At 39.3% G+C, this 26,982-nt stretch overlaps 1 protein-coding gene across 2 annotated transcripts in view; it reads right to left on the reverse strand.

Moving 5' to 3' along the window:
- The window catches only part of CDH13 (cadherin 13), a 434,027-nt gene that overhangs the window by 257,503 nt on the left and 149,542 nt on the right, over positions 1–26,982 (reverse strand). For both annotated transcript variants that reach the window (XM_039721144.1, XM_039721143.1), the window contains exon 3: positions 20,937–21,145. In XM_039721144.1, the coding sequence (XP_039577078.1) occupies positions 20,937–21,145 (209 nt within the window). The remainder of the gene's footprint in view (positions 1–20,936; positions 21,146–26,982) is intronic.

Below are 26,982 nucleotides of genomic sequence, written 5' to 3' on the forward strand. Positions count from 1 at the left end.
CTGCACTCTGGCTGCATTTTTCAAAGGTGAGAATACAAGACCTAAACATGCCCTGTGTTATTTGTTCCCACCACAGTGACCCAATTAAATTCACAGGACAATGCCTCTTAGTTCTAAACCTTTCATTAGTCTGGACAGCCTCAAAGACAAACACAGTATTACTAAAGAGAGCACCCAGTTGAAGTTCTTACTTAGATGAAATGTGTCTAAAATTCACATGCAATGAATCAAGATTTAAAAAGTATTAACTCCAAGACACATTAAAAAAACTAAAAAACCCCAGTCATTCAATCAAATTTGACTTCTAGATTTAATTTCTGTAGAATTTATAAAATAGGCTGTCTAGATATAGCAATATTGTTTTGGTTTTACTGTATCTGTTTTGGGGTGGGAAATCAAAGCACAGCTTTTTTTGCAGAAGGTTCCCAAAAGAAAAGTGAAACATGCAAGATGGAGACCCAGACACAGGCTTGGACATCTTTTTGGATTCTCACATTTCTCCTTAATCACATGCTGGCAATTAAGTCTGCTTCAGGAAATTCAAAGAGTGTACCTGTCAGGAATCAGAGGCAAATTAATTGCTGTACTGGAACAGATCAATGATTCATGAGCTGTAACATCAAGCTGCTAACAATATTAATTGCCACATACTTCAGGGAGAAGAGCCTAAAGTGGCAGGAGTCATAGCTTACAATGGTTTGAGGATGTTTTTTCTGGGTTATAACTGCAGAAACTAAAGCCAAGTACACTTTACAATACATGAAATGTGACATGAGAGTTCCCAACTGTAAATCATTCCAATTCATATGTTTGAATCTGAGCATCTTGCCCCAACAACCTGCAGCCAGAGGAGAACAGAAATATTTATATTCCTTAGTTCACACCTGCTGACCTTTAACTGAACATCTCCGTGGTATGAGAACAGTCCCCACCTACACAAACACCAAGTAAACAGGTTTTATTAAAGTTTCCTGGCCAAGAGAAGACAGATCCAGACTTACTCCCTGCATGTCATTTGCCTGGCAACTCCAGTGCTACTTGTTTTTGTAGCATTGGCCATGGGCTTTCCACTCTGTTTCTGAGCAGTGGGAAGCAGAATCCAAGTTTATTTGAAGGAAATGATGCTCTCAAAGCTGTCAGAGCAGGGCTGGAGCACTCCAGTGCTCCTTGTTAACTCCAGTGCAGTGACTGAGCAGGGACAGCCAGCCCAGCAGCCGCAGGGGACAGAGCAGACACAGGTTCTCTATTGTTCTAATAATTGCTCCCACAGACCTCCCAGTGAATGCTGTTATTTTAGCACTCACAGGGCTGAAAACCCTGCTCAGGTCTCGATTTCTAATCCAGTGTGTTTCTGAGAAATAAATGATATATTCAAATGCATTCAAAATCCTGGGCTCTGACCAAAGGAGATTATCCACCCCTTTATTTCCACTTTACCTTTTGCTCATATTTCATATTTGTTCAGTTCTGTCAGAAAAGTTCTATTTTTATCTACATGCATTTTCTTGCTCCCAAAGTAACTGAAGTCATTAAAGCAGAGCTGTGATGTCTGCTGTCTCTACTGACACACTGGAATTTAAACAGGACAGTTCTAGAACTGAAACCCTGGGTTCTCCCAGCTTGAGCTAAATCAGCAATATTTCTCTACCCCTCATAATTATCCATCACACCAGCCCCAGAAGAACCTCGAGTGGACTGTATTTAAATGTCTTTGTGAATTTGTAAGAATGATTCTCCAGTTCTCATTGCATGTGCCAAGTACAAAGGTCCTGCCTCCAAACGTGACCAAAGACCCTGTGAGTGTCAGAGCAGGCCCAGCATGCTGCTACTGCAAAGTGCAGAATTTCCAAGGAATGTGAGAAAATTCATTCACCTCTGCATTATTCAACTTTGTTCACACCATTCCCTTTGGTATCCCAGCTCCAAAATCAAACCTTCACCTCCGTGCTTGAGGGTCTTGCCTGATCATTGCACAGAGCAGTGAAGTGCAGTATGACTTTCCTAGCCTAAAATAGCTTTATTTTGCTGGAGCTATCTAATAGAGACAAGTTAATAAACTGCAGCATTCCTAATTTGATACATTTTTGGTCCTGTTTCAGTTTACAAACTGTCCATTAGCAGACCCTGAAATCTGTGAACAAATACATTATCTACCATTATACGCAAGTTTTTCAGATGAGTAATTTTTGATCTTCAGATTGCTCAGGCAGTTGCTTGGAAACATTTGTCTGTATTAGTTACACAAGTCATGTGGCATTATTTGTCTTTTCAGATTGGATGGCTTCTGTGAATAAGCAACAGAGCATGAAATGCAAATTTCATGATATAAAATTCAGAACTTGCTTTTGGCAAGGATTTGATTTATTACATTTAGAGCACAAGATGAAAACAAAAAGGTTATCTCTGTGATCTGAATGACTTGATGGGAAGTGATGTCTGTGCCACTTGGAGGAGTAATGGCATAAATTACAAAATCAAAAAAAAATTGAATGAGGTTTGGAATAGCCGTGCTGTGGAGAATGAACCCATGCAATGGAAATACTTCTGTTGATTAGTACTTTTGAGGGAATAGTACTTTTCTAGATTAGAACATAGGTGGGTAGGTCAGAAAATTCATGTGAGCTCAAGTAAACTATTATTTTTCTTCTTTTAGAATTTTGAGCAAGCAAAGAAATAGAAGCAAGTAGTTTTGTTCACATTGATGGTAACAGCCTGGTATCATTCAATAAGGTTGAAAAAAGTATTCATTGGTATTTCACTGTACATTATATAAAATACAACAGAATCACTTTTCTACTGATTCTATCAGTATGAGGGAATTGGAAACTCACACATTTTCACTTTTAACTTTGTAAAAGGACCACTTGTATTTGCCTAAGTGTTTCTGCACTGATAGTAATGATTTTTCCTCTCTATTGGATGCAACAATTTATGAAAGTGAAATCATTGGTTCAAAACTAAATATGGAATTTTACAGCAGAGACTGGTCCTTTCAGTTGAAGAGAACCAAATATGGTCAAACAATGTTACTGAGCTGTGATCCAGGCTACTTCTACCAACTATAAATCCCACATTCAAAATATAGCCAGAGCCCAGAAGACTGAACCTAACAAACCCTGAATGAGGAAATAGTGCTAAAACAGTGAAGAAAAAGTTAGAAAATAACAGGGCTTTTTATTTCCCCCCAATAAAAATTTAAACCCAGAGTGCAAGGGCAGTAAAAGTCATTTGCAAAGAAGAAAATACCTCTGAGGCCTTGTCTGAATTCTAGTGCCACAAGAAAATATAAAAGTATTGGGTCTGATTTTTAGTGACACTTGTGATAGTTGACAGAAACATATCCCACTGCTAATTAGGTAAAATCTCTGACAAACTTTCCTGGTACTCCCAGGCTTTCCCTGGTACTTTTCAGGCTGGCATCTTTGCTAGGAGCAAATGCCAGTGGGTCCCAATCTGCCAGCCAGAGCCTGGCAGATGCAGCCTGACTTCAGAGCAAAATATTTGTGCCACCCATGATTTAAAACAGGCTCAGTTTTGAGAGGCCTGTGAGTAACCCATGATTAAGGTCAAATCCTTCTGCTGGCAGAGACAGCCCTGAGTGTGTGTGAAATATGGGCGTGCAGTCCTCGGTTACTGTTTAATGCTCTGTCCCATAAATCCCAGCAAAGGAGCTCCACGGAACCAGCCAGGAGTGGTGTCACACTCTGGGCACCTCTCAGAGTGCAGTCAGATGCCAAGGGTTATTAATGAACTGTTCAAACACTAAATATTAATTGTTTGGAAAACAAAGGTATCAATTTGTATTTCAACAAAACCAAACGCTTCAATAATCCCAAATTTCACCACTGGTTTCCATGTTTGCATAAAAAGTCACACATTTCTTGAATGCCAAAGAATCACTTTTTTGTCTCCATCCTTTCTCCAATGCACATCTCAGTCAGATCATGCCCATCTCTTTTCAACAACATGCTGTTCCCTTCATAACTGCATACAGAAACTTCCTTTAAGGAATATGAACTTATAAATCCCCACCCTTTGCCTGTGCTTTAAATCAGGCACAAAAAAAATAAAAGAACCAGCATCCAGGGCTAAGATTAAAAGTTGGATTCATATTAAAGAATAGTGCCTTTTTACCACTGAAACCGAAGCTGTAGATTATTCTGTGCTGATTAAGTACTACAGTGGGCAAAGGACTTTCTCATAATGAACACTGCTGTAAAACAATTTATCTACAAGAAAGGAAACAAGTTTGCATAATCCATTTATGGTTGATTCAGCTTTAGAGGAATTTGTTATATAAATATATCTCACCCTGGGGAATTGTTTTGCCAAAATAACTAATGAAAGTGTTTGAACAACTTAACACGGATAATTAATAGGATTTTTTAGTATCACAATGGAAAATGACACCATCCCTTGCATGTTAACCATCACCTCAGTGAGAGACAAAGCTTGGCAAACTCCAAGAGCCAAACACATCAGAAAGTAGAAAATGAATTAATGAATTGACTTAGCAGATTCAAAATTATTAAGCTGGTGACATGTTTTAACTGAGCTTCAAAAGGTGTTTAACAGCACTTCCTTAAAAAACATTCCATAGCTCAGTAATCACCAATTTAAAAAAATCTTAATTAATAGCTCAATTGTTCAAGTGACATCACTAATATTCTGCTATCATGCTGGAATGTTTGAGTAAACATTATCAAGTCCCATTATGTTGTTATCCACTTTGCTGGCAATCTCAGGCAATGTTTTAAGTTTAGGTGTCAATATTTAATCACCAAGAAGGATCACGAGCTCATCAATAATGCCTTGCCAACTGTAATTCCCTAGAGACTTAAAACTTACAGTGAACTTCACCTGCTTTTGTGGTCACATAATTATTTTTATTATGCTTTGTGGCAATGTTGGCTGCCAAAAAAGGTTGTCCTAAAATCCCAGTGTGACAAAAATCAATTTTCAGATGCAAATGAGGGTGCCATAGGTGACATTTTTCATACCCAATAAATTGCCTGTCTGTGGCTTTGAACTAATGGACACATAAACAAGAGAGATTGGTGCCAAGGTATTGCATTATAATCTTAGTGAAGTTTTATGAGACTCATGCTACAGGCTGCAAAGGGAAAATAAAACAGAGGGAGGGGGCATGAACAATTTGAGGAAACCTGTAAGAATAGATTTTTTTATACAATATTTTCTTTATTTTTTTTCCTGAGCTCTCATTTTCCATCCAGCTACTTCTGCCCTCCTCTCCTCCCTCCTTCTTTTATTTTTAATTCTAGAGCTCTTCATGACCCCTTCTGTCTGTCACAACTTTTATCTCATTATGATCGTACACTTCTGCTCTGTCCCTTATCCTTCTTCCCGATTTCTCTCCTACAAAACTTATGCAAACAAAATTTCCTCCTGTCATTCATTTTTAACTCTGACAGCTCTGTGTCCATTTACCTCCAGCTCCTTGAGGTGATATTTAAACTTTCTTAAGAAATACACTGAAACTCTCATTTCCTTTAGAAACAACAAAGATTTTAAGTGAATTCTCTGCTCGTGTCAGGTATGGCTGCACTTCAATGAGGAGATCTGCATTTGCACCAAACAAATAGCTGGGATTTCATAGGCTTGTCTGAAGCTTATCCTGAATAATCACAAAATTCTTGAGCCTGCAAATTTAGGTTGGAAGTCCTGTGAGATATTTACCTTTCAATACAAATGGAAGCAAGATAAACCAAATATTTTTATGCTGTGTTGATAGTGTTGTTTCCAATTGTAGTTGAAATGAAAGATATGGTTGCATAACAGCTTCTCAAGCCTCTTCAAAAGATGTATGTAAAGTTCAAATCTTAAGCTTTTGAAACTTTAATCTTGGAATAAAGAACAATGTTTTTGTTATTTCACATTTCTCTCCTGTTAGGAAAATATGAATGATACTGAAAGGGCAAAGAAATGAATCCTTCATCAGACTTATCCCCATGCAAGGGCTGAATAATAATATTGGGGTAAGATCTGAAAAATACCCATTTCAACCTCTCATCTTCTCATCTTTAATAAACAACATTATTGCTGCTGATTCTCCTTAGCTGTTTTGAGTTTTGTTTGGGGTAGAAGAGAGGAAAATGAACTTTTTCTGCTGCACATCTATTTCCCTCCTCCTGCAAAATCAGAGATATCTGAAGCCAAGAAATGACTGCTCCTTGTATTTGCCCATCAGCATCAGGTTCAGAAGTGCTGGGACAACACACCCAGGCACAGAGAGGGGGTTGTTGGGGTATCCTGTGCAGAGCCAGGAGCTAGACTTTGATGATCCCAGTGGGTCCCTTCCAATTTAGGATATTCTGTGACCATCAGCACAACAGTGAGGCAGAGCTGGTGTCTCAAACTGTGCAGGCACAGCTCTTTAAATACAGCTTTAAAGTTGTGTTTATTCCACTGCTCTGGCTGGCCAAATACCATCAGTGTATTCCTGAGAGACAAGAGTTTGTTCCCATTGCCAGAGCAACCCTGGGCAAGGCTGGAATCCAGGGCAGAGTGCCACAGCTTCCCCACCCTGCTCTTCTGAGAAGAGAACCCATGGTGGAAGAGTGGAACGTCCTGTTCCCTGCCTTTTACGGTCACCACAGACATCTGCTGCCCAAGCCAGTGAACATCCACAGCTCCTCTCCCTTCCCCACTCCATTTCTGCTTGGCTTGTTAGTCGTGCAAACATTCAGAGAGTCTTTAATTCCAAAAGTCCACAAGTGACTTCAGTGGCCAAATTCCCTGGTCAGATTAATTATCTCTGTCACTGCTGGCAGTGCAGGAAGTGTCTGATAGAAAATTCCCAGGTGGTGGAGAATTACCTTCTAGTAAATTTACACCATAGAGCAGTACCACAGTCTGCTCCTCCTCCAAAGCACCAAAGGTGCTTCAGAATTGTTCACACTACAGGTTGGTTTCAATGTAAAACTCAGTTTTACAGTTTTACAGTACTTCTGGAAGCAGCTTCAAGTTGCATGGATGAAAGAAATCTACTTAGGCTACAAAATAGGATTTAATTTCTGAATGAGATTTGCCCAGCCCATACCTCCCAGCAGCAGGACGTACCAACCAAAATATCAATTCAATCACATTCACTAATTTAGCCATATAAAACACCAACACTGAACTTGCAGTAACTTCTCAGATACCAGGTATATTAAGTGAAAGTACATCAGGGGCAAAAGTTGTATAAAGTTCAGGGAAATAAATCTTCTGAGAGCTGGTTCTACAATCCTGATTTCTACTGCCACTGTCCAAAGCTGTTAATTTTTACAAAAAGTTAATTTGAAAATAGATTATATAAAGTAGCATAGTTTTACTAGTCTTTAATCAACATAGAACTGTAGGACTCAGTGTACTTTTATTTTAATTCTATTCCACCTGTAAATATTAAAGGCTTAAAAATATGGGATAAATTGATGTAGACCTGCTTAAAGGTTCTATAAATAGCCCTATACTATGTCACTTTTCCAGGTGTCTGCTTTGTTGACAGTCCCTTTATTCCAGTTTCCCTGTAGGGAACATGAAACAGCCACCTAAAGAAAACCTTTCGTAATTAGAACAAGGCAGGTACTAAACCTATCCCATGGCTTATCTCTGTATTTGTAGCTGGAGTTCATTAACTTGTCAGCACTGATTCCTTTTGAATAGGAAAGTGAAATGAAAAAATGACGTGCAAATCAATATCAACTGTTAAGCCGTGTTCTCATTTAGCGCAGTGTCAGATATGAAATATTGAGAATCAAAATGAAAATTTCTGATGGAAAAACATGCTTAGTGTGCCATTTTTATAAGACAATTATTACAGTGAATTAAGGTACTTGTCATCCCATGGTAAAAGTTACAGCATGGGAAAAGTTAGAAGAAAATCTAAACTTTTTTTTGTTTTCAGATTGTTTTAAACAACATTAAGCTTGATAAATGGAATAAGCATTTAAGAATGCATAATTCATGCTTATTAGCTGAGATAAAATTCATGTAGCACATTCACATATATCTAGAGAGAGAGACATCTGCTTAAATGACTCTCACAGAACTCAGCATTCCATCACAGTTCCACTGATATTTTTGAAAAATACACTTCACACATATAAATCCATTATCAGAAGATTACAAATTAGTCTCCTTGGACTAGAGAATAATGATGCTAATGGAGTGCCAAAGTGTGGATTTTTTGGTTTTTTTTATGGGGTTTTTCTTGGGTGAGATGGTATTTTTTGTTTGGATTTCTTCCTTAACAAACACCTGTGTTTTCAAACCAAGACAAAACCCTGCCTGTAATGTGCTTATTGAGTAACTCCATTTTCTGCAGGGATCAGACACAGAGGTATCAAAGTGAAGATTGTCAGTAGCAACGCTTCTTCCTTTGGCCCAGCTTGGGTTTTCTTCTGGAAGCTCTCTGCTCTATTTCCTGCATGTGTCTCCTAAAGCCACAGTCTTTCTCAGTGCTTCAATACTGCAGTGAAATGAAGCAGAAATGCCAATGCAGGAGGTTTTTGCCCTCCCTTCATTCTCCTAAGCACACACCCTCACTGGAAACCAGAGTCTTATCTTCCCATTGTCTAGACTCGAGGTTAATTCACGTTATTTTCTCATTTTATAGTTTTAAAGAATGAGTTTTAATCAAGCCACTTATCTAATTCACAATTGTTCAGAAACATATTTTCCATTAATAAAATGGTCGTAAGTGCAGCCTAATGCATTGAGTGCCAACAAAAAGAAAAGACACAATAATTACCAGCACCGACAAGGAATTCGAAAGCCATTAAACAAAACCAATAATTTCTCTTCCCCAGTCCTCCAACTGTAACTCTCCCATATTTTTATACCACTAGAAGCTACAGTAATTATGTTCCTCAAGCAAACCCTCTACTTTTCTGTTTAGTAGACAAAAATTAAAGGAACCCTTTCCCTTTTGTTCTTCTAATGTATTCCCCATGTTTTTCCTCTAATTGAATTAAATATAACATGTTAAAGAAGGAAACATTTCCATTTGGGATACACGTGATTGAACTTTTCTGGCAGATGTTAAATTTAATAATCATAGGACTGAACAGAATCTCCTTTATGTTATTTACAAATTTGAGATAAAATTTTAAAGTAATTACAGTCAGTACACAAAATCTGGGATTAAAAGCCACTGAATAAATGTGAAACTTCTGAGAACCTCTGAAGAGCTGCTTGATCAAAAAAACATTAATTTTGCAGGGATTCAGCTGAAGGCAGAAGCAACATTAAAAATAACTGAAGAGGGTTTTTTTCTCCTGTTTCACAGACACAAAATATAACTGGCAGACTGTGACTACCCACTAACATTATGCACAATTAATATTACATATATCAACTTGATGCTAATAGTATCCAATAGAAAGGACCACACCATATGATAGTCCCACTAATGCATTCAGCTTTCCTGGCAATTAAACAACATGGAAGCACTAACAATTAACATCAAGGTCACCCCCAGATAAATTTTGATTTGGACACTCCTCACAGCAGATTTATGAGTGGATTCAAAGCTCATTAAAGTCGGTGGAATGACTCCTGTTGACTTAATGGGGATTGCATTTGGTGCACTGCTTGCTGTGTTTTCCTATGACAGATTAATTACACGGTTTTGTGAATAATCAGGCTAAAATCAGCCCTGTAACTTAAAGCTCCAAGCCTTGCTCACACACTCATGTAGCTTTGTCAGTGATGAGTTTGAGTGTTATAGATGTGAGCCAAATTCAGAGCCAGATCCTCCCCAGCTTTGACTTTAAATCTTTAAACTAAAGTTTTAACATCCCCTCTCCTTACCTCTACCTGAATTCCTGAACTGAGGGTCAGTTTTGAGGGTCAAGTCTGGCTTTAATGACCAAAGCAGCTTCAAAAGGGTGGTTGTTGGGAGCGGAGGGAAAGAGAGGAAACCATGGTAGGACAACACAATACAGCAGCACAGAGAAAATGAAACCTTCTGCAAATAAAGTCAGAAAGGTCCTCAGGCTGCCCTGCACAACCACACGAGGGATGAGGCCTGGAGAGCTGCCAGTTTTGCCCTTGACCTGTTGCTGAAACAATTCACCTCCACTGAAAACTAAAAGGGGGACAAACAAACAAAAATTTTTAGTACCAAATTGCAGTTGTTATTGAAGCAGACTGGATAGAACAGCCAGCTGTATCAATTTTAAGTCATGCAGGAACATGACTTTGTTGAAAAATTGTCAAATATTGTTTCTCTTTTTTGTCCCAACCTATACATATATATATATGTTCCTATATCTCTATGACGTTTCTCAACACAAAACTATAATGTTAGCAGTGAATGGAACATGTGTTAAAGTCTTTCCTGCAAGATATTTTGATACAGCCTTTTAAGCTGTTTTAGTAGCGGAAACATGAACTGATTTCTTGCTAGTATTCTTTTTGGGTTGGTAAAAATTCAGGTAATACCAATGCACCCTAATATCAGTGCAGGTATAAAGCCTCTATCATCTCCCAGTTCTTCATGGCATCACACCCTTGAAATCCCTGGACTAAAAATTTCTGTGCCAATATCTGAGAAGGAAAATCTGATTTGGTCTTCCAGATTTAAAAAAAAACCCTAACTTGTACTATCATCTTTTCCCTCATGATTACAGGATAAATTTTTCTACAGTGCAACAGCATTCAATCTGAAATAAAAGACCAGCAAACTTTAGTAATTCAACTCACAGCATCAGATGGGTTCTAGAAGACTTAAAGAAAGATAAGTTGGATTTTTATGGGTTTTAATAACTCACAGATTATCATCAATAGATCTGCAAGCTGTAAATCTTCATCTGATGGATATATTTTGCACACTTGTTCTAGTAGTTCAGAAAAGATTTTGTCCATCAGGACAGTATGAAAATGCTGAAGTCGGTTATGTTCCTTATTAGCAGAGTCCTTAAAGCTCCATAAAACCTGATCATTTATCCATTTATATTCATAGGAGAGATGTCTAATCTGAAACCCACACATACAAATAAGACCCCAAACTCCCATTTATAAATACACAGGTCATGTCACACGTTTGACCCTTTTTGAGACAAACTAAACCAAACCAGCCCATCCACACTGCCTTGACATTACCTGGCCACATCAAATATTCTGCAGTTCTGCAGCACCACTGGTACCATTAGAGAGATTTTAGATTTGCACTTTCTTCCTGTGCAACCACAACCCCGGGTGCCCTCTCAGTGAGAAACTGCATAAACCAAGTAGCAAAACTATTTTTTTTCTCAGACAGATTAACTGCTTAATGCAAAGGTTATTCAGTTTGATTTGGTGGTGAAATAAGTGAGGGGAAGGATGATTAATAACTCCAAGATGACTGTAAGCATTAGCAGAGCTGTTTATTATGAGGACACCAAATTGCTCTAAGCTTTAACACTGACATTCTTCAAGTTGCCAAGTTATTCTAGGTACTTAAAAACCCCCAAAACTATCTGCAAAATAAAATGCAGAGAAATAACCATAAAAGCATCAAACTTGTAATGCTCAACAAACAAATAAGGAATTTTAGGTCCAAAAGAAGCCATCTGTTCTTGCAATGGCAGAATCAATTTTTGAGGGAGGACAAATGTAGATTTTTATCCTGTGATGCTCCATTAAATGTTTAAGACATGTGCTGATATGGGTGTTACTGTAATAACCATAATAAATGTTCTTTCAGGATTGTGAAAATCAGCATGGAAACATTGGGACAATCATTACAGATTCTTATTGATGTGTCCAATGGAGAGAAATTACTAAACTCTTACTCAGGGAATCATCTTTTCATGTCAATAATTTCTCTTATCATGGCTCTCTCAAATCCATACTGCTTTTGGAAGCTGAGGGAGAAGCAGATAGTAGGAAAACATCAGCAATATTTTGTGTTTCTGACACACAAAAAAAAAAAGAAAAGGAACCTTGGGCTTAGTTTTTGGCACAACAAGTTTGAGCTCCTCTTGGAACTCTCTCTGCTCCTTAATAAATCAGAGAGCTCTCAGGTGGATCTGGCGTAGTTGTGGAGCACTGACTGCATCATTCCTGGTGCTGCATGAAAGAACAACCATGGAATAAATGGACAATTTTTCTTCTCTGCCCTCAGAGGCACACATTCTCCTGGTGTCTGTAACATCTTTTTCATGATGGATTTGAGGACATTAAGACTGTCATGGCAATTCTGATATCATATCAAAATTGCCAGCTCCTTTTCCCTAATCTCTTATATAAGAAGACTCTGTTTCTACCCTGATGTGAAAAATTATTATGAAATTAGTATCAAAAATAAAGATATCTATGCAAATTCCTCTTTTTAGAGATGTTTGTATTAAGACAGGCACACACACATTCTGTCCCCGTGTACTTAATAGTTGCACTTTGATGATCTTACAGGATGAAAGCCACTTTATAAATGAAAGATATTACATATACTAAGAGAAATCTACTTATCCTTTAGGATCTCACCTAATGTTCTACTAAATCATGCTTAGTCTCTTGCTTTCTTACTTATATCCTCATTTACTACAGGAATATTAAATTTAAACCTTTCGCAAAAGGTTTCTTTAAATGTTCCCCACACTTCTGAGATGAGTTTCCACAGAACTCCATCAATCTCTGAAAATTGAGGCATAGGATTGGCACAGTTTTGTCTATTCCAGAATACTTCCAGGCCAAACTCAGGATGAAAAATACTAGAAAAAATAATTATATGTTAATCCATGATGGTTTATCACTCATCCACAACATTTAGTGGATTCTTTCATTTTATGGATAAAGGACAGTTAATGTAAAAGATCATAAAGAGAAGAGCATTAAATTCAAAACATCTTCAGATAATTAATCGACCATTCAAACTCTCATAAAATGTTTTAGTCACAAGAAGTAAATAGGTATTTTCTTGGCACTATATGCCAGAATAAATTTCAGTTCAAACACGAGACTTTAGCAATCCTTGAGTAAGTGCTCTTACTGAGGTTTGTGGAAGCTTTGCCATGAGGTCTTAAGGATGGAGGATAAGACCTCAGTGTGTTTTAAAAGAAAACAGAGTAAAATTGGTGCATTGAAGAACTGCATCTTGTTCTGAGTTTCCACAAAAAACTGAAATTTCCAGTATCAAGCCATAGTGATTTGGTACCTGTTGCAGGAGGGAGAACCAACTGAGCAGCCTAAATGCAGCTCAGGGCTAAAAGCAAATCTGTTTGTAACTGGTTTTTAATAAAATGCATTCATTGCAAAGAATTTTGCCTGTCATTTCACATTAGTCTCTAAATAATTTGAAATCGTTAACAGGGCCTGTGTTTGTCTCAAAAATAATCTAATTTCACCTTTGAATCACTGCTAAACACATTCAGTTCTTAGCCCTCCTTGCTACTGAGGAGCACAAAGTCTCTTTTCCTGGGTAACTCCATCCCTGGCTCCCATGGAATCTGAATGTAGATTACTCACAGAGAGAGGCACTGAACACTCACGGAAGTTAACACCTTCTTGTTTCACAGGCAATTATTCATGTTTCCAGTCTATAAGACCGTTTTTCTCTCCTTAAATAACCAAGTGCTTCTCATTTACATGCTGAAGTTGCACACTGAGGGAAAGAGGAGGAAAGCGAGCCCACACATTTGATCTAGGCACTTACACACACAGTGAATAAACTTATGAGTCACACTTTGTCCAAAAAAGGAACATTAAATTAATGAAAAACCACCAGTGGCTCCTGTTCTTTACAGCATTTACTCCGGTATTCAACACAATATGTAATTGTTGCCATGGCAACTGCCACATCTCTTGGCACCATAATAATTCTCAGATAAATGGATCTTTGTCAGAGCAAACTCCAAAGCCAGTGTATATGAAACCTGCATTTCCTTGGTGCTGGGGAAGGGTAAATTCAGTGCAGGCCTGAGGAAGCACAAGCCTGGCATTGGAGGTGAGGGGAGGCTGCAGAAGTGTGGGTGTCCATCAAATCAGGGCTCTCTGGGACTGCAGGGACACCCAAAAACTGCCCAGCAAAGGGGCAGGGGAGCCACAGGCACGCAGCACTGCAGGCACAGCTCCTGCTCCCGGGGCTTGAGCTGAAACCCACTGGAATCTGATCATTTCAGCAGGTTCTGGATCAGGCTGAGGATTAAAAAGGGAAAATAGGTGACTGAAATCTCTATTGGAAAAGAGAGGTTGAGGAGATTTCTGATGTAAAAGGAGCTCTTTGTTGTTTTGGAGACAGCAAGTGGTCTGCACAGAGGATTTTTATAAAAATATAATTTAAAAGGCAGCTAAATGATACTAGAGAATGACCCATTGATGAGAACAAGCTCTTGCTTTCACTGACATTAATTGAGATATATTTTATAAAATCATAAAAGTAGCAGACATTAAAAAAAAAATCTATTCAGTGGTGATTATAGCACAGAAAAGTCATTTACAAAAATGCCACCAATACACAGGTATTAAATTCTAAGATCACTTTTTCCTCAGTTTTTTACGTATTAATTCCAAGTCAATATGTGTTTGCAGTGTGATAACAAAAGCAACAGGAGTGATAACAACTTAATAACTTAATGGCTAGGAGAATGCTAATATGTTAAACTTTCTGCAAACTGAACACAACAGTGAGAAAATGACTTTTTTTTGTTGTTGTTTGATCTTTAAGAAAATCCTTCTTTATATGCCTGGAGGACACTTTCATATCTGAAGGCAAGGGATATCCCCAGCTTTTCTGGAAATGGTATTTTATACACAGTTTTGATCAGTATAATAACTCAAACGTATCACAGGTATTGATGCACCCCCTGTGACTTATTCTATTTTGTGCCTTAAAATTAAATGCAAAACACGGTATTTTATTTATGCAGTGCATCCCTTTCTGCTGCAACTGCTATATGCAAAATCTAATAACATGGAACTCTTTGAGCCTGTTTGTCAATATCTCATATGAGAGTCCATCTCCATACCTCTGCACAGTCATTTTCAGCCTATTTGGAATTCTATTCTAAACAGAAAAATGCTAATATACGTTAATGGGAACGATTGCCTCCTGTATCAGCGAGGCTGATTCTTGATCTTATTTTCCAAATAACTTATTGAATTGCCAGATGACTAAACTCAACTATTCACACTTCCTTGCCTGAATATTTTCTGCTGTGAGAGAATCCTGATTCATAATAAGATTATTGATCCGTTATCTTCTTTCTAAGGCAGAAAGCCACACATGTAGGATTTAAGGCTCTAGGCACTTTTTATCTCATATCCATAATATTTGCAATCTCTATCCTGGGGGGATAAGCAGAGAGCAAGACACAAACAAGAAATGCTAAGGTTTAAATCCGAGGAGCTTAGTTTCATTATTTCTGTTTGATACTTTAGGAAACATGCACAGGCAGAAAGCAACTTGCACAAAAGGCAGAGAGGCTTGGTAGGAATGAGAATTTGGGTCTGCAGGGAAGTTTCCAGCCGGGCTTCTGATGCTCTGTCACTGCTGTAACAAACACAGCTGAGTGCTGGTGTTGGGAAAAGCAGTGATTTGATAAAGAGAAAAAAAGCAGCAGCTTCTGCCCAGCCCCTGGCTGGTACAAAGTGCACTGGACGAAGTAGCAGCACTGGGGCAACTTCATTTCCTTCGGTCTGAGCTGCTGCTGGAGATGGCTTTAAACTTTGTCTACAACATGCTGTCTTTGGGTGTGCTCCTCACCCTTATCTCTCCTTTTCTTTCTCCTGTTTCTTTTCTATCTAGTGCCTGAAATGTGTCCTGAGGGTTTGACAGTTTCTATTTAATCATTTCATCCTTCTGTATGGAAGACTGCTGAGCACCATGCAGTGAAGTTACTACCAGCCTGGAATTTCTGAATATCTGCCTGCCCTCTTATCTGCTCTGGTGCCAGACTCTTGATATCTCACTCCCCTCCACCCCTCACCCTGTGTCTGTAATGGTGTAACAAATAAAAGTTCTAAATAACTCCCTTTGCTGTGGGGAAGGAAAAAAAAATAAAAATAAAGGCTGCCAACACACAGAGGCAGAGACAGATTGTGTCCCAAGGTTTCCTTTTAGCTCTCAGTACACTGAGGGTATGTTCATTAAAACCAGCACTAGATTTCAGAGGGGGACCAGGACCAGCAGACACCATTTTATTTAGCCCTGGAGGACAAAGTTCAAGTCCCAGCTTGCCACCTTTTGCAACTCACCATTTATTATGAGGCTCTAAAAAAGCCTGGCTATGTTTTCTGCCTTCCACAAAACCTGACTCTTTCAATAAATACATAAATCCTCTAATGTCTGGACACATGTTCAGATAAGACGAAATTTCCAACTTTCAGTTGTCCTACTTTCTCCATAAAACAAAGCAGGGATCAAGCATTGGACAAGGCACAAGTTAAAAAAAAGAAAAGAGAATGCTGGCAGTCACTGGCTCGGCCATTTTCTCCCCAGCTAGGGTTTATAAGTGATTTATTTTTCCATTAGGGATTTGAAGCTTAGCAATTCTCTGAATTATTCAGAATGAATCCAAAGTTCATTTGGGGAATTCTGGGTGAATCAAAACATTTCCAGGTCTCTTTTTTCTTAATATCCCCAAGCACTCCAGTCCTGACTGTGTGAGAGGGCATCAAGCAAACTTTGGGCAGGGCAAGGCACAGGCAGAGCAAGGCACATCCCAACACTGCTCCATGGGGAATGTGATAGATCAGTAATGCCATGGTTGGCTCTCACAATTAAAAGGCAAATATCATGTATATTTGCTAAGAGAAGTTTTATAGATTTATAGTTATCTTTTACCCCCCTTGTGTTGTTATCAGGGGTGACCTGGGTTTGAGACATTTGGGAGGGTTGGCTTGTTACTATGGCAGCACCTGAACTCCAGAAAAGATTTAAGGAAGTAAAACTCCACCACTAGACAAAGAGGGAGTTGATGGACAGAACTTTGGGAGAGGCTAAAGGGTTAAGAGGTGAAACCTCCATTGTGTGGGTGAGCACTTGGTGGGAAAAATCCTCTGCTCCCCCCCACCCCTGTCCTAATTTTTTTCTCTATTCTGTCTTCTGTTGTGTTTTTGATAAGATTTTAATAAACCTATCTAAATTTTTGGAATGAGTAGCATTTCTCACAGGAATGTTCCACTGATCACCAGCACTGCTCCATGAGGAACGCATGCAGAATTCCTCTTTTTCACTGAGCACTGATTGCATCAGGCTCCAAGGGTATACAGGCACATAAATATTAAAGGTTAACTATTCCACCTGCGACAGGCTCTTCTGTGCACTCACATTCAAAAACCTCTCAGAAATTACAAAAGATTTTTGGGAATATTTCTCTCTGTCAAGACGGACAGAGACCAGTACATCTATCCAAAATCACAGGAGGGAGGAGACACATCCAGCAGGCTGCAGAAAGCAATTCCAGCTGGAGTCTGATCTGGAATCTGATGTGGAATCTGATGGATAGATTTCTGCATGTATGAATGTCTGTAGCAGGGACTGATGGGGTTTAGGGTATGTCAGACATGCAGACATCAGGGAAAGCAGCAATGCAGAATCTGCTCCTGCAGGAGATTGTGTGACCATGGCCAAGCTGGCCCGTGATTGAGGAACCACCTCTGCCCATATAATAGCCGTGGCCACCCCTGGATGGAAAGCTGCAGGCTCTGCAGGTCTATTATGCTTCTGGCAGAAGAGGAGGAAAACAGGCCCTTCAGATGCAAATAACAGTTAAATACTAAGTGATATTCCAACAGCCACTGATTATACTCTGGCCATGAAGTTAATTTAGTTAATCACATAGGAAGGATGGGATCAGTGAGGCCAGCTGGAATCATCCCCCATCTTTAGCAGGAAAGAACAGCACCCCTTCACCAGCAGAATACCAAAAGCTTTTCTGCACACTCCAGATTGCACCTCTAAATAATTTCCATATTCATCCAAAGTATGGTTGGTAGCAATCAGAAAGTTTTAGGAGCTACTCTCTGCTCCTAGGCTCCAACTGCCAGTCAGCACATCAGAAATCATTGTTGAGAGCCATTCCCAAACACGTTGGGAATCTGCAATTAGCAACATTAACAATGGGATTTCACAGATGTAGGTTACATGCTTTGAGAAAAGAAATGGCAGTTGCTGGCAGTGGGGAAATACTTAAGAACTACTTATCCCCTAATTAGACAAGGTACTGCTCTCTAAGTACTGAATGCTAAGCACTGCTCCAGCATGTGCTTGTCTTAACCCCACAGAATTATGCTGAATTACTGTGGTTCCATCTGAGCATTTCTTAGCCAAGGCTCCTTGCATAAACAGATGGAGCAGTTCTGCTGTTTCCGTGCTGACACATTTAGACTGCAAAAGTACAGGATTAAGTTCAAATTTATCATAAAATCACTTTAGATAGGACGCTGCAGTCTTTATATCCTTCTCAAGTATGACAAACAGAAAGACAACACTGTCTGTGTGGTGTTTAAAATAGGCAAATAGATGAAAAGTTTGGGAAGGAATACTGGTTTAACAGCTACAGAGGACTGGGTGAGGCCAGAGCAGGACAGCCAGCCCCAGACATTTTCATATTCCCTTGAAGCGGGGGGAGGTGATTGCCATTAGATGGATTTCCCAGGACACATTAAGGCATCAGGTAACTCATAATGGCATTGCAGACATTAAATCCCACATTAAATGGGTAATCAGCTGGTTATGGTCTGAATATCAAAATCCAGAAAGAGATGGTGAATGCAGGTTGAGGTGATGTGATATTGTCACCTGTGAGGAAAGGCTGGCAAGTGGCAGAATATGCCTGATTTAGGCTGGTTTTCTCTCTCTGAAGCAACACAAAGTGGTTGGAACAGAATCCAGGAGTGGGGCCAAAGCAACCCCGGCTTTCAAATGTAGACTGAAGAGAGATTTCAACACTAGGCATCAATTAATATTGCTGGAACATTCTGAGGGAAGACTCCCCAGAACCCAAACAGGACATAAAGACAAAAAGTTGCTGGCAGAGCTTGTCATAATCTGTGCAAATACACATCCTGTATTTGCAGGATGTAACTCCTGCTCATGAGACAAGATTTCCTCTAGATTGTAACTTCCATGGAATATCTGACAAGCTTTCCCTTACACTGTAGCATCCACAGAATATCTCTCCTCACAGATATGGAAGGGCTGCTTCTCTAAGAAACCAGAATAAATCTTCAGAATGTGATTCTCAGAGAGTCAGATCTTCACACATAAACCTATCTCTTGAAGTTTAGCTCCAGACCTCCTGTCAGAGACGTCTCAAACTCCTCAGTGGTTTTAGTAACTTCTACCCCGAGAATGATGATCCCCATTTTGAAACTGCTCCTAAGGTTTCCAAATAAAACTGTTTGAACATTCTTGTGAATGCACCAGAAGGAGCAAGTCTTGCTAGTCTGAGGCACAGGACAGCCAAGTGCCCAGCTTGCTCCTCAAATGTAGCTTTCCTACTCTGCATTTGGCAGTCTGTGGTCCTAAACTCACAGCTCCTCCACGTAAAAGACTCCCTCAAGTAAGACTGTGTTAAAATTTAATTTTGTGAAGAAACGGCATATTTAAATAAAATTAAATTCCATTTCAGTGTTCTGATCACTTTCTGCAGTTACACATTCTGGTTCTTTCTCTCCTGCTGGCAATCCATATTCACATGGTGTGCTGCTTAGAGTGCAGAGCAAAACCTTTCCTCAGCCACAGACTTTCCGAAGGTTGTTCAACCTTTCCCCTCAAGGTAATTTGTTTTTATAATGGAAGACTTAAGTTATACTAATATATTGTTGGGAATATAATGAGCATGCTGGCAATTGAATGTCTAAATACCAAATCAAGACAGCAGATCAGTCATTTTTATCAAAGTTTCTTTATACTTCTGTGAAATTATAGGTCTGGAAAGGTACCAGGCTTAATTGCCTAGTGAGCCACTGCCTTGCCTGCCTCTCTCCTAAATGCCAGGACACAGAAGTGAAGCTATCTCACATGTCTTTTTGTTACTTGCAAGGGTGTGAAGTAAATAATTCAATTTGTAATAATCAATTTATAAAAATTCAATTCAATTTCTGAAGTGCAATGCCAGGACACAGACGTGAAGCTATCTCATATCTCCTTTTGTTACTTGCAAGGGTGTAAAGTAAATAATTCAATTTATAATAATTCAATTTATAAAAATTCAATTCAATTTCTGAAGTGCTTTATCTCCCTATGGATGAGGTTTGTTTTACACTGAAGTTCAGGAGAGGGAAAGAAAGGACAAAATATTCAATGGACAGAGCAGAACGAAAACCACCAGGTACAGAGACAGAGTGTAAATGTGTGTCACTGTTTGTGTGCAGATGTTTAAGCAGTTTATCACCTAACAATGTCAGATAAGCAGACCAATAGGAAAATTTACACAAAATTCATTCCCACATACTTAGACTTGGAGCGAAACGTAAAGGTTCTAAATTACACATTTAAACTATGTTTCCCATTTTAAGTTGTGGCCAAACTGTGATTACCTGGCATAACATACATTGGAAGCAGACCAATATGAAAATTTAAATTACACAAAATTCATTCCCACGTACTTAGACTTGGAGCGAAACGTAAAGGTTCTGTAAATTCTAAAATTACACATTTAAACTATGTTTCCCATTTTAAGTTGTGGCCAAACTGTGATTACCTGGCATAACATACATTGGAAGAAGCAGTCAATTTTCATACTTGGGCTCTTTCATTTGAATAAAGTCTTTATGAATGTTTAGCATCCACACCTGAAGATGTAATACATCTTCTACAACCCAGGAAATCTGCATCACAAATTAAACCAAGAGCTAAAATGTTACAGCAATATCTGCATTGAAGACTGATTTTGATCTCTGCTAACAGATTAAAATTGCCTACAATCCTAGGTGACACATGTAAATATTTAGCAGCACATCTCCTTGGCCCATTTTTTAATTTTTTTAATCTTTGGTGTTTATCTTACCTTTAATGCACCACGTTTTTCATTTGCTTCAAGAATAAAGATTTCTGCCATGTCCTCGGCATGCTCCGACCGTGCATGGACAAACAAGACTTTGCCAGCTTCTGATACATTCTTGAGTGCAACCAAATTCCCATCCAGTTCCACTGTGAAGTTCGGGTTAGAAACTTCAAAGTTCAATTCGTTGTTCCCCTTGCAGTCATCAAATTTCACTGAGGGTGAAAAGAAAAAAGGAAGAAAAGGAAGAAACACATTGTAAGTATCTACTTTGGAACACAAACTTCCGATACCTTTATGTTATTAGCTTGTCTACAGATTTGGGAAGAAATTACTCTCAAAGGAAAAAAATCTTTCAAAGAAATTCTATCTTTTTTTGATTCTTCTTCATAAAGAAATGTATGAATATGTACTTTCATAAATATGAAGAGGTTTTGACCAGTCTAACTGGGTAGCAGACAAATAAAACACTCTGGACATGAGCCTTTTGTGCTCACTCCAATCAAATGCACACCCAGTTCCACAAACTGAGCAGGGGCAACAGAGACCTTGTTGTGCTCCTCATCACAGCCCAGGATCTCCAAAGGCTCTTCTGTGGCAAAGTGCTTTCAGGTATCCAGTAAATCTATAGGCTCAGCACTGGCTGTTTACAGAATACTCAGCCCCAGGCAACTGCAAAAGTTTTATAAAACTGAAAAACTGAACTCTAATATTTCTTACTGCCAGGATTGTCACACAGCCCATGAGCTGCTCTGTATCTAAGGATTGTGAGAACTTGTAATTGAACAGTAGCTGTCAATAATCCTGTTTCACTTTACATGGAAAGTAAAATATTTAGGAAAGCTGGCATAAAGAAATCTCCCTAAAGCACAAAGAATTGAGCCTTTGCCTCAGATTTCTTCTCTGATTCATTTTGCACAAAATACTGGAAAAAATATTAGTGATTTAACTACCAGCGATATCAGTAAGAGATCTTCACCACAAACTTGCAATTGCTAAATGAACTGTTCAGGGTTTGACATCTCTGAACAATATATTTGCATGTGAAAGGTTTTTCTGCAGACAACCTGTTTTGTATTCCCTACCTTCTCCTGGAGTTACTGCTGCTGCAGACTTGTCACTTACCTGTATGCTCTCACTATTTTTATTTTACATTTCACTTCCTCTGGATCTTTAAAAACTGCATTACAATTTTAGAAAAAAACTACAGTGACACCAGCTATATAAAATCAACAACAATGGAGTTTTACTACAAAATAAAACACTTGGCATAATTGTTAGATTCGCTGTATACACTTCTTGTACTGGGGCATTGTTTTTAAAGGAAGAGAAACAAACCCAGAGTCTCTCGTGGCCAATCCCTAAATTCCTCCTGACTGTGGAATCTCTATAACTGTTCCTAAAGCACAAGAATAGTCTCATGGTGGGTGGCCACTCAACTCTCCTGGCAAGTTACACAGAAATCCTCTTCATCAAATTCTGTATTTCTCTCCAGGCAGTAAAACATGAAGACAGGGCTGCCAGAGGACCTCGTGGAGACCCTTCCTTTCTGGCATTCTCTGGGATTCAATCCCAAAGCAGAACACCACAGGGAAAAAGAGCCATTGCTGGTTCCAGAATTTACAACTTCATTTTATGATGAATATTGATGAGATGGGTCAGATTAACAATTAAACAGTGCCAAAATCTCAAACGCTCAAACAGAATAAGGCACCAAAAGAGATGTGGGGCACTATTTACCAAGGCAAGAGTGGAGGGCTGGCCTTGGGCTGCTCCCAACCTCCCACCCAGCCACGCTCTCACTCCCCCACCTCAGCAGAACTGGGGAGAAAGATGGAAAAGATAAATACAGGGAGGTCACTCACTAATTACCATCACTGGCCAAACAGAAACGACTTGGGGAAAATGAATTTAATTGCCAATTAGGACAGACGTGGATGCTGAGAACAAGACAAAATTAAAACCACCCCATGAAGCCATGACCCTGTGAATTCACACCAGACAATTCCCTTCCTGAGGAGAGCCCAAACTCTCTCACACACACCATGGGCTCGGGCAGAAAATCTCCCTCAGCAGCTGAAGGATCTGCTGCTCACAAGGCTTCAGCTCAATTACATGTTTTTAACTAAAAACTGCTCCCATTTCTTCCACTTTACTGTAGGGCAAGAGAACTATCCTTGGATTCACAGCAGGACAGAAAACCAGAATTTCATCAGCTCATTTGGCGTTTCATTGAATTTTGCTGAAAGCAAGAGGGATTATAAATAAAAAAGAAACAAAACCTCTTTCCCCTCAGACCCTGCAGTTTCTCCAGACAAACCTATCTCAGGCTGTCAGGTGGCAGATCCTGCTTGCAAAGTCTTGTACTGAAGGAGAACCAGGAGGGAAAGCCACTGAATTTGGGAGCAGCAGCAGCTTAAAGCAATTTCAGAGTGCTCAGAGTGTGCTGGTGCCCACACTCCCAGGCTGGGAGCTGCTTCCAGGAAGGATCTTGTGCCCACAGCAGGGTTTTGATGGGAGGCTCCCTGAGCAAGGCCTCCCTGGAGAAAAACCACCCTTTACAGTTGATGTTGGGTTTATGGCAGGTGTTTTAATAGACTCACTTCAATTTCCTAAAGCCACCAACCAAAAAAATGCAATATTTTCCTGTCACTACAAATGTGGGAAGTTGAAATTCTCTGTACAAGCCACTGTATAGATACTGCTTAGATTGCAGCCTTTGTGAATTACAGTCTCTTATTTTTTAATCCCGTAAAAAACTGAAAAACCCAACTAAATAATTTTTAAAAACCCAACGAAACAAGGTTTAGGAACTTGTTGTATTGGTGGCATCTCTTCCCACTGCAGAGGGTTTGGGACTGCATGACCCTTAGGGTCACTTCCAACCCAAGCTAGTCTGTGACTCTCTGAATAAATATGTGCTTTTCACAACCAAAAACTGCTGCTGATTAACTATTAATAGCTTACAACTGGAAAAATTTAGCATTGGCCTCTGAGAAATTATACGGAATAAAAAGTTAAAAAAAAAAATTAAAAGCCAAAGACAACTATAATAAAATAATCCTTTAAAATCCAATGTCATGGTTCAGAGCTGTAGCTTCACCCAGCCAAACACTCCAGGTGCTTTTCAAGAAAAGGACAAACTGGGCCGTGTTTCTAAATCAGGGAGGAGCTGCCTGGGGGTGCACTGCTCCCACCTCTCTGCTCAGAGCTCACAAACCTGGGATCCCTGCATCGCTGCCATCTGCATGCTCTGGGGAAATTCAAAGGCCACATGCAGGTTTGGCACGTGGAATCAGGAGAAGCACTTGAATCTATTCTGTATTCGCTTGCAGGTATGAATCTGACACTTTTAAACCTTTTACACTTTGCTGTCTATTCATCTTGCTTTATGAAATCCTGCAACTTTTTCCAAAAAGGGCTGAGGCAGAGTTGTTTGAAAGTGGGAAACTGGGGTGTTTTTTTACCATATCTCATCCAAAAGCTCTGATGCTTTCAATTCCCAGTCCTACCACAGAAATGAGAGTATTTGGTGAGGTTAATAGCAAGGAGAAGGAAGGAAATTCAAAAGGCTCTGAGAAGTACTGATATGTAGGAGAAAAATTAGAAGTGGGAGCAGAGGAAGTGATCATAGGGATAGAGGACACTGGAGATTATCTGGCTTCAGGGCCAACAGAGGTGAAACTGAAACCAGTTGTTGAGAGGGTTGAGGGGAACAGGAGCCTTAGATAAAATCCCTAGTTAAATGTGGACCTTATCAGGATGGTGTTGTGTCCTGGACTGGGCTGACCAGGGAACATCGGCTGAGATTGAATTACATCCCCACGATGCCCCTCACTAGGAATGTTTGATTCCTTAAACTCATGTGGCTTCTGGGGAAGAGCCAGTGCAAATATCCCAAATTTGCAGTATTTGAGCTGCCCATGGCCAGCTCCAGGAGAAGCTACACAGTCCATGGGGCTGGGGCTGGCACTGACCACACTGACCTCCCCTGCAGGCGCTCAGGAGAGCTGTGAGGAGCTTCAGCTTCATCAGCTCCCTCAGATTTCCCATCCATGGCATTACATTAATCTCTTAACCAAACCTGTACATTGTTAATGCCCATTAAATACAAGGGAAATAGAATTTTTAGTTCTTATTCTCTGGTAAAAAATCTTGCTCTGTACATAAAGCCAGTGTAGAAAACTGTAGAAAACGTAAAAAACTCTAAAGTGTGATTAATTAATTACTCCTTTTGTCCCCCCAAGTAACAACCTGTGTAACAAGAAATGAGACAGAAGTTGTGAATATCAGCTGTGGAAAGTGTCAGCCTGAGCTGCAAAGGTGCTCTCTGAATATCCAACACTCTGCTGCTTGGCAGCCCTGCTAACATATGGTCTGTGTGATGATGTTTGTGATGTTCATGCATTTGTCACAGAAATGAGGTGTGAGGAAAGCCCTGAGATGGATAATTGACATTTTTCCCACTACCCACATGCATTATAACAGGTTGGGTGAGTGGCAGCCTGATGAGAGGGGCCACACAGCCCAAAAGTTCCCATGTTCTCCTGCTCTCACTCTGTATTAGAGCTTAAGGAGTTTAACTGGATTTTAAACCCCTCAGAGCAAAGGCCACCTGTTCACCCTGTGTCTGTACAGCATTTGCAACAAAATGGTTCGTGTTTGGTGCTCAGGGTGCTACAAAAGTGCAAAAAATGAATAGTAGCAACAGTTCAGCTCTAGCCCCAAAATAAAATGTTGGAAATGCTGCATCAGGCATGACGAGTGAATGTCTCACTGACAAGAATTCAATGGGCAATTAAAACAGTGATCTAATATTTGTATGAAGGTGGAGTTCTTCATTTATTGACGCATCTATGACTCTTTTGATGTTCCTAGTCATGCTCCAGCTGCCAAATGAACATCTTTATTGTGCCTAATATGCCACATGCTATGAGACAGGCTCCAAAACTCCATGCAAGCAAAATGAAAACACTGCCAAGCAGCTCCCAGTGAAAAACATGAGTGTCATTCATCGCCCTCTGTTCATTTCTCAGCCTCCTGTGTTAGACTTTTACTCCTTTTTGTAAAATTCACATGTGAATTGTACAAAATATTTCTTTCCATCAAGCAGCATTCATTATTAGCAACACCTACATGGATCCCAAGGATTTCATCATTGAGTTTATTATCACCAAAAGACCTGATGGAAAAACTTGTGCAGGATTACCTACATGGATTCCAAGGATTTCATCATTGACTTTGAGTTTATTATCACCAAAAGACCTGATGGAAAAACTTGTGCAGGATCCCAAGTCCATTAGTGCAATGATGGGAAAAGTTGTAACTGGAATATTAACCTTTATAGATCTCAGCAAGGAAACTCATGTTCCTTGGATTCTTCTTTGCAGTGCATTCCATTTTCTCTGTTATGACATATCACAAATGTGAGGTTTCTACACCACTGTGATATTTATGATAATGACCCACAGATGTTTTAAAGGATATAATTTTAAAACATTGAAAGGTTAGCAGTTGCATTTCTTGTAAACTAAAGTGAAAGAAAACAAGCTGAAATAGGTTTGTATTCAAAAGCATATGTTGGTCTGATATATTTCACTACCAGAGTAATTTTTTTTTCTGAGTTTAATTCACAGAAGTTTAATTTGTTTTGAACCGAAATACTGAATCCATAATTTTCTCTCTGGTGAAATCTCCACAGAGGTATTCTGAATAAATAAATACACATATTTATCTATAAGCACACCAAAACTAACTCTGTACATCTTTGTGTACAGGTATTCATATTTTTCTTTTATCTGATCATAACAAGAAACAAAATGACTCCTGAATGAGGAAATTTCACATTGAAAATAGACTTAATTGCTCTATCAATAAATATTAGATGCTTTTTGTAAATATAACCTAGCCTTGCTTGAATCCGTGGGAATTACAGTATCAAAGCAATTTTATCCTGTGCATTTTTCCTTCTCCTTTCTAGCAAATAACTTTGGATCATATTGAAGCCAGAAGGTGTACCTGTGAGAGGTCTGGAGGTGCAAGAAAAGCACAT

This window comes from Passer montanus, unplaced genomic scaffold, assembly GCF_014805655.1.
Source record: "Passer montanus isolate IOZ18808 unplaced genomic scaffold, ASM1480565v1 scaffold45, whole genome shotgun sequence".
NCBI lineage: Eukaryota > Metazoa > Chordata > Aves > Passeriformes > Passeridae > Passer > Passer montanus.